The 8,778-nt window shown below is 45.9% G+C and overlaps 1 protein-coding gene across 1 annotated transcript in view; it reads left to right on the forward strand.

Moving 5' to 3' along the window:
- The first annotated feature begins 270 nt into the window (after nucleotides 1-270).
- The window catches only part of LOC131884199 (glutamate receptor ionotropic, kainate 1-like), an 11,025-nt gene continuing 2,517 nt past the window's right edge, over nucleotides 271-8,778 (forward strand). Inside the window, exons 1-7 of the mRNA XM_059231895.1 lie at nucleotides 271-722; nucleotides 2,246-2,919; nucleotides 3,009-3,172; nucleotides 3,254-3,539; nucleotides 4,723-5,088; nucleotides 6,141-6,791; nucleotides 7,583-7,831. Coding sequence (XP_059087878.1) covers nucleotides 2,638-2,919; nucleotides 3,009-3,172; nucleotides 3,254-3,539; nucleotides 4,723-5,088; nucleotides 6,141-6,791; nucleotides 7,583-7,831 — 1,998 coding nt within the window. The 5' untranslated portion in view covers nucleotides 271-722; nucleotides 2,246-2,637. The remainder of the gene's footprint in view (nucleotides 723-2,245; nucleotides 2,920-3,008; nucleotides 3,173-3,253; nucleotides 3,540-4,722; nucleotides 5,089-6,140; nucleotides 6,792-7,582; nucleotides 7,832-8,778) is intronic.

An 8,778-nucleotide genomic window follows, 5' to 3' on the forward strand; every position in this document is an offset into this window, starting at 1 on the left:
TGCAATTGACGCAGAGCGAGGCGTGCTATTTAATCTTACTTTTCGCGGTTTTTCTCGCATCCGCATCCAGCTTGTTCGAGTTTGAGTTTCTGGCGGGAAAAAAAGGAACGATTGGAGGCCAACTGATCGAGGCTCGCTCGCCCGTTGGCTGGCTTGCTGGCTCCGTCCGTTCGTTCGTCCGTTCGTTCGTTCGTTCGTTCAAGATTGCGCAAGAGCGCAAGAGCAGGCTCAAGAACGAGACAGAGGACCGACTGACCGACTGACTGAGTGCGGTGGAGACCGAGCGTTCAGTGGAGAGAAAATCGGAATAACTTTGAAGAGGATGCCTGAGGACGGGGATTTGGTCCCAAATCCGTGGTCATGACTCTCCAAGGGATGAGTAGAAGAATCATTCGTATCCCAGTGTGAGGCCAGAGCTCAAGACGGGGTCGGAAGTGGTCCCCAAAAGACTCTGAAGGGAGAAGCAAAATTCCATGGAGGCCGTTCAAAGGGGTCCGAAAACGTCGGATTTTCAAAGGCATTTTCCTCAAACGACATATGAACAGTGTTAGTCAAGGCCCACTTTTGCAATCGCGTGACACTTGCCGAAGCCAAGATTGATGAATTGAGGCTTGATCGAGTCAAGAACTAAGGAATGTGAAATATGTGAAGCGCCTGGTGAACTCCCCATCCAACTCTCGTTATGTCTGTCCGTCCGTCCATTCAAGTTTAACTCGGGAAAGGTTAGTCGTTGTGTGTTTGGAAGCATGTGTTCTCGAGATTGAGTTCTGGACTGGCAATGGATATATTGGTTCTGCTTTTTCTACCAAGGGGCTACTTTATCATTTCCATCAAAGAGCTCAAGATGAGTTATATACTCTAATCTGTACCGAAAAAAAGGGGCTCAGTTTGGGCCCATCTTCATTCTGCTCATGACAAAATGCCTCAGTTATGGTTTGGGATGGACCAAAAACTCCCCAAGAGCAGGATTTTCCTGTGTCTATTTTTTGTGTCTGATGGCTTTCAAAATTGGGCTGCTCACTTTGAAAGCCAGTGTGTAGGGACGAAAATACCAAACCTCCTGATGATTGGGTCGGTCCCAGTAGTTTTGAGTACAAACCTTAGTCTGAGGTACCAACTCAACAGACCGCGATTAGTCCCAAATCAGATGAGAAAAGCTGGTGGTCACTACTTACACTCGACTTTTTCTCGTTCTCTTAATCCACTGATTCATTGTTTCCCCTGGGGAAAAGTCAGTCCTTACGGCAAATTGTATGCACATGCGCAATGATCTTGGGTGTACGTATGTATACAAGATCGCCTTTAAACATACGAGCACGTACTAACTACTTTAAATACAGTACACAAACGATTGAGTAAAACACGGAGCTTTATTCAAAGAGGGTTTGCCGATCGCATCGTGAACCCATGGGCACTCATATCTGGTCCAGTCCCGGCAAATGGGTTTCTTTTCAAATCTTTTTCAGTTGTTCGCGCGATCATTTCAAACTTGATGGAAAATTGGAGCTTATGCTTGCTGGAGCAAAAACCTATGTATGCCATATCAAGACTCATATCTTTTGTTTTGATCGTGCGAAGAGTTTTGAGTAGGCCTCCACAAGGAATGCAATTATAACTGGCAAAAATGCTCATCAAAATGCAAAAGAATGTGCAAGAAATGCAGATATTTTAGTCCCTTTACTTCCTTTTTCGAATAATTAACAAGATGAAAAAAGACCGAAACATGACAAAAATGAAAAGAGCCAATGGGCAAGACCATCAGAGAAGAGGCTATGAGTTTCCATTCTACGTGCACTTGACATTTGGCCATTTAATGGAGAACGAGAAGGAAGCTTTTGTATCAATCTATTTTTGAAAGGTTCAAACACGTTCTCATGACAGTTTATATTTTAGCTAAATAATGAAACCTTTCAGAGAGGAAAAAAATGGCAATGAAAAAGATGAGCGCGTAAAAAATGGCAATAAAAGTTTGAAACTTCAATACATATTACAGAAAAAAATGGAAAAACATCAACAAAAAAAATAAATCACATGTTTTGGCTAAAAACCGTATGTCTTAGCTTTGAGTGAAATGATCTATAGTAGTTATATCCTTGTTCACAATTTTCCTTAAATAGCATTGAAGCTTTTGTATCCATTTCTTTTCCATCATATAATCCTTGGAACACGTAATTCCACCATATTGTCCCTCAATATTTTTACCTAAAACAGGAATGAATATTTACTTGTTTGTTTTTCATCATAGGCTCATGTGTTTATCCCATGCTCACTGATCCACATACGTTCCTAAATGCCAGTCTAAGTGGCACTCATTGGAACACAAGAGGTCTCCAGGTGCAGATTTCGAGGCTTGCTTAACCATCTGGGAACTCTTCAAAAGCACAAGTTTGAGATTATTCTGCCAAATAACCCAGGATGGAGTAGTAGTAGAAGAAGTACTGTAGTAGTCTGTCGGAGTTGGCATAAGAAGTGGCTGTCAGTGGGGTTTCCACTTTGCCAAATCCAAGGGCTTCCAACCCTCGACGAGGAACACGAAAGCAAGCAGCTTGAGTCTAAAGTGAACTTGGAAGTGAAGAGATCATAACGTCAATAGGATGGTTCTTCAATCTCTGACGATTGTCAACTCAGCTGGTGGGGATGTGCGGCTTCAAAGGATGCTCAGGGGCTGTTAGGTGCCAAATTATGGCCTTCAATCTCCCGCTATGGATTCTCGTACTTCTCACCATCCCGAGATCCATGGTGACCAACGCCATCAAAGCCACCACACCAGGAAGAAAAACCAATGGCTGTGCCTTACTCCCCAATCAACACAGTCAAAGTGGCTTCAATCGATATCAACAACGAAAAATGGAGCTGCGTGTAGGCGTGATTTATACTCAGGAGGAATTCGCTCAAGGATTTCGAAAACAGGCGTTTGTGGTGAGTCCTTGAATCAGATGGATGCGTGCAAAAAAGTTGGCTTTCCATATAGATTGTGAAATTTTAATGTCGTTTTCTCGTAATCTCAGGCGGCCTCGCGGCTGTTAAATCAGAACTCTGACGATTTCTGTCTGCAGCTCGACGATATCCTCGTTCAAAACTTAAGCAGCTTCCATCTCTCGAAATCTGTTTGCTCTAGCCTTGAGACCAATGGATATCATGCTCTCATTGGACCAAATAGCGAGGAACTCAGGTGAGTGGGATCTTAAAAAGAATTTCCAATTGCACTCACTCCCTTGATCTAGTTCTCTGATTATTTGATTTCTCTACTCAGCCCTCATGCCAAATCCATCTGCAACGCCATTGATATTCCCTACTTGGAAATGGTTCCGGATAGCTCAAGTCGTCTAATGATTCGTGACAGTGGACAATTCTCGCTCAATGCTCATCCCAAGCTGGAAGATATTCATGCTGCTCTCCGAGATTTCCTCGTCTTTGCTAATTGGACCCGAGTGGCCCTTGTGTATACCGAGGAGACTGCCAAGCGATCCCTATTGCTCCAAGACTTGCTTCTGAGTCAGGGCTTTCAGTGTTTGAGTCTGCGAATTTCGCTGAATATGGTAAGGGCCATTTTTTGCAAGGTCCAAGCTCACCCCAACATAATTAATCTCAGTCTTGAATGCGCAAACAAATTGAGCGCTCAGCAATTTCCTCTCCATTCGTCTTGGAACGCTCCCTGCCAATAGCCACACGGGTTGTTGTTGTTGTTGGCATTAACGAGAAAATCTGTGTCAGTAAGGATTTGCTTGCTCGTGTAGCAAAGGCCAAGTCATAGCCTTGTAATCCAATTAAGCCACCGAGACTCGCCGCCGGGTTATCGATAACAGCCTCGACAATAGTTCGAACCAATCTGGGCCCATGATCTCTCCTTATACCGTGTACGTACGTACGGTACGTACGTACGTACGTCTGTTCGTGATTCTGGTGAGCGGTAGACAATCCAATTAAGCAAGGAACATGACACTCTGGAGTAACAACTCTCAGATGCGACTTAACGACCAATGCTTGGATCCAGTTAGTATTCCCATTCCAAATTTGGAGGTCAGCCTTGGATGGTCGGTGCCTGAGCCTCATTAGAAACGTGACTAGAACACACGTCGTCGTTGTACAGCACTGACATGCCCCATATCTGCATTCGTCCTTGGTCATGGAATAAAACAAATTGGTGTGGCCAGACAACAGCATTTGCTTCCATTTCTCCCTTTCAGAACCACTTTACGATCGACGGATCAAGTGGCTAGTAATTTTCCTCTAATCTAGGATGTTCATGTCTGCATTGCTTTGGGTACGAAGGTAACCCTAGGCGAGCAACCTCGTTGCCATGTCTCGAAATCAGGGAGATCATGTCCGATTCGGTGTCGGTTTTGTTGTTCAAAAGGGGCCCTCGCTTCTTCATGATGGGATTGAGAGAAGCCCTAAATCCCCAAATCCCTACCACCTTTGATAATGTCACCCTCAAGTTAATGGAACAGGACACGTCCCACTCTCAATATCATCCACGATTCTATCGAAGTACGAGGAACAAGCATTTGGAGTCTGAATGGAAGGAACAAGTGGAGCTAGCTTTCTAGCTAGCTATCTAGCTCGGTCGCTCGATGTTTCGCTCACAGAATGCCCCCTTCTTCTCCGTTCACCATCCTCTCTGGGTTTCTCTTTCGTGCTCTTTCTCTGTTGATCTATACTTCGTTCCTTCCTACTACTTATCTTTCTTTATTACTACTTGTTCCCTACATCTTTTTCCAGGACAGGAACGTCATCCAGCTCTTGAAACAAAAGGACTTTCATAATGTCCTCATCGACATCCCCGATCCTGACATCTATTTGCCCAAATTCTTCCAAGTGTGCCACGATATTGGCTGGTATGGCGAAGGTCGGAACTTCTTCTTGAGCACCTTGGAATTCAATGAGCTCACTACACCCAATCCACCCAAAGTGTTCAACAAGCACTACAACAAAGTATATCCTCACTGGAAGAGCTTTTCCTTCTTCCGGATCCACAACCGCGATCTACCCGGATCTATGGACTTTGCAGATGCCATGAGTGCCATGCATCTGCTCCAAAGGCAACGCCTGCTTCGAAGCCGGAACCACGACGAAAGAGGACACAAGGTGAGTTGTCTTCCGTTTTTTTATTTTCTTCATTTTCTGCACCCTTTCACCCTCCCGGTGGTCTTTGGTGCCATGAGACTCGAGCCAATTTCGGCAGGATTCGTTGCTCAAGTCATGTCATGAGGGATGCTGGTCAGAGTCATTCTTGAAGCTCCGTGACCATTGCCATTATTGATATTCAATGATCTCGAGCCCATCGTTCCCCTTGGCTGAGGGCCAGACCAATTCCTGTCCCATCCATCCCACCATCAACGAAAGAAGCCAGTCGTATCATCGATAGGCCATACGTGGCAGGCAGTGGGCTAGTTTCTCCAGAGCTGTGCTTGACTGGACGACACAGTGAATCGTAGAACAAATATTACCGAGAGCATGATATGAATAAAGATTCCATCAGTCAGAGCCAAGGACACCTATTGAATGTCTCTGAAGACAGTTTCACGAGGGACAGGTCCTGCTGAGGGCTCATCCCATTTGGTGCCCTGGGGTGGCCACACTGTCGCGCTCCAATGCTCAAAGTTGAGCGGGCTAGTTGGGTATTGAATGGAGGAGGGTCCATCACGAAAGACCCAAGCTCAGCTCGAGGCGGAACAGAATACTGAGAGATAGAGGGAGATCGGAGATACTTTTGGGGATACGTCCGTCAGTGCTACACAGTGCTTTCGCCGTTATTGTTGTTGTGGCTGCTAATCTTTGAGACTTCATGCGTGCCGTAACTCATGTCCACGCGAGATCGAGGGCCTTTTATTGACGGAGAAAACATTCATATGCTTGCACTCGTTGACCATTGACCTCTTCTGTATCAATCATAGTTAATTTTGACGTTTTGGGCCGATGCGAAGGACACAATACCAGTGTATAGGGTATGTAGTGGCTGGTCCAGTTGAAACCATTCGGTACATGATGCCAGTCCGCGCTCAGCCATTACGGCCCATCAAGACTTTTCTCTTTTTCCCCCATATAAAGAAGAATGGCTAACCTTGTAGTTTGTTCCATCCATCATTAATGAGGAGAGTTTCTTCTTCTTCTTTTTCTTTCTCGTTTCCCTTCCTTAGACACATAACAGAGAGCAATCAGATGAGGAGGCCTTTCCATTCATAACAAAAGTGAAGCAAGATAAGCGCGTTCCCTATTGGACCAACGGTGAGGGAAGCAAATTCGGGACCTTTAGCGGTAACAACAACAACAACAACAACAGCATCAACAACAACGACAACAAAAGCAGTGCTGGGGCTTCATCCTCGATTACGAACCAATCTACCGAATCAAGCTCGCCTTCCACGATAATCTTCGAGGCAGTCGACATCGGAAATCATGTGGCATACGAAGCTGCGATCATCTACGATAGCCTGCTTATACTTTTGAACACGGTCCAAGCGCTGAACTACCAATACGCGCCTCTGCTCCTCCTTCTCACCCCCGAACACCAGTCGGTGCCCAGTCATCATAACCATAATGAGGATCCTTTGGGGCGGAAGGTCGGCGCTAATGCTCACTATCGCCAAGGTCCCGATGCCTATGATGGTGATGATGATGGTGAAGGGGCCGCTACCAGACACCCGGAGAGCGAACCACAACGGAACAGGCCCCCCGGCAATGACAAGGTGTCGTGCAAGAGCGAAAAGCCGTGGCTTTATGGGCCCACATTTTACAATTATCTAAATGCTGTTCAGGTGGAAGGAATGACGGGCAAGCTTTCATTCAAGGTATGCTAATAATGTGGACACTGAATGTCACTTTATATGAACGAAGGTAGAACTATATGAACTGACCTGTCTTGTTGGGTTTATTCAGAATATTTGAAATTAGCGGTACCATGAACCAACATCTGAAGTTTTTTCCCCACTATTAGGGATGATGTTCCTCAAATCTGAAAAAAACATTAATTCAATAACATAGGCCTATGTCGACAGCTTATAAAGTCTTTTTTATGAGAACGAGACAATGAAGGAAGTTAATTTGTTTCATTGAAACGGCAAACTTTCCAACTCGAAAGATAGGGTTTTGTGGTCGGCATACAAATCTGCTTATGACGAGCCCTACTGTGAAGAAACATCAACACAAAAAGTTGGCTCCCCTTCTCAATTTTTTTGTCAGGAACGAGTCTTGGATGAGATGGTTTTCCTTTTTAGCCGTTCTCTCCACTGATTTTCAATGGATGGCATGCACTTTCCCTCAAGGAGTCGCTTGCCTCGTCTCTTTCGTGAAACGTGTACCACAAGATCTTCGAGACCACGTTGTTCTCGCCTTGTTCCAAATCTTCAAAGCATCGCTCAGAAACAATGGAACTCAGCCCTCCATGATGAGTCTCGTCATGTTGAGGAGGATCCCACTTCAATCCCAAGTGGGACGAGAGGGATACCCAACATGTTTTGTTGCCAGAACCCACTCGACCGTCGCCATGTGACTGGGTGGTCCAATGGGTCCTCCTCCTTGACTTGATGCATAGGATGGAGTCCAATTCTAGCCAGAGATTTAATATCACCTTCTTTTATAGGGAGGGCGAAGATCCAGTTTGAATTTGGAACTGATGCGATATTCCCGTCACAACGAGGTCATCTCGAAAATCGGTCATTGGTCCACGACCACTGGCCTCTCCGTCCTAAATAGGTCATTAATCCAGACCAACGAAAGCGATGAGGTCATCTTGACCGTCGTCACCCGAGAAGAGCGACCTTATGTCATGATCAACAAGTCTTTAAAAGGCAATGATGCATTCGATGGCTTCGCTATCGATTTACTCAAGGTAAGACCAATCTGGCATGCTAACGCAACAACAACAACAACAACAACAACAACGGGGATGGGTGGCTTTTTCTCATTTAAGGGAGAGAAGATGGTTCTTCCCAACGAACGAAAGAGGGAGAGAGAGAGGGAGGGAAGGAGGAAGGAGGAAGGGAGGGAGGGAATGTCAAGTCATGCGAGGTTGATCGCTTACTTTAACGAACGACTAGTCCGCATGTTAATGGGGAGGGGGGATGACTGGTGGCATTGGCCAATGGTATACATAAATGAGGCGGAAGAAAAGTTGGTGGTGAGCTTCGTGGGCCTCGTGGTCCAAGGCCAAGTGGAACAACGCACCGCCACGCTCCTACTTGCATCTCCAAAATAGTGCTCGGTCGAGCTGGAGTTGGTGGGAGCGAGTCGGTGTCCTCTTTCCTGGAACTGGTTCATTTACCGAGCTCAAAGGCACGAAAAACTCCCGCCTAATGCAAACACACACTGCCGAAATATCAATGCTCATTAGGGCTGGCTTCATTCGGTGGTCCAATTCAGGCAGTTGGTTCCACGATTGGTGAAGGGAAGTTTTCTTGCACGGAACTTGCGGTACATATGGCTGATGGATGACTCGAGGAGTCCAAAGGCAAGTCTTTTAAGCTCGAGCGTTGTTGTATCGTAAGTTTAGAGTGAAATTCTGAGCCATCCCATTCACTAGATGGAGATTCACACTCATGGTTGGCTGGCTGATAAGTCTCTTCCGTCGTCCTAAATAGATGGTCGGGAAGTCAGATGTGGAAAACAAGGGAAAAGTTTGCGGAATCGTGGAAGCTGGTCTCGTTTCAGCCTCGGCTGTCTGGATGTGTGCAGTAGGAGCAGGAGGCCGTCTTCTGTCGGTTTGGGATTTACCCCAAGTTCTTGTTCGCTCTTGTTCCTCGACGACTTCTTCGCGTCCCATACACAATCCCCAGTGCT

This window comes from Tigriopus californicus, chromosome 7 (assembly GCF_007210705.1).
Source record: "Tigriopus californicus strain San Diego chromosome 7, Tcal_SD_v2.1, whole genome shotgun sequence".
Taxonomy (NCBI): domain Eukaryota; kingdom Metazoa; phylum Arthropoda; class Copepoda; order Harpacticoida; family Harpacticidae; genus Tigriopus; species Tigriopus californicus.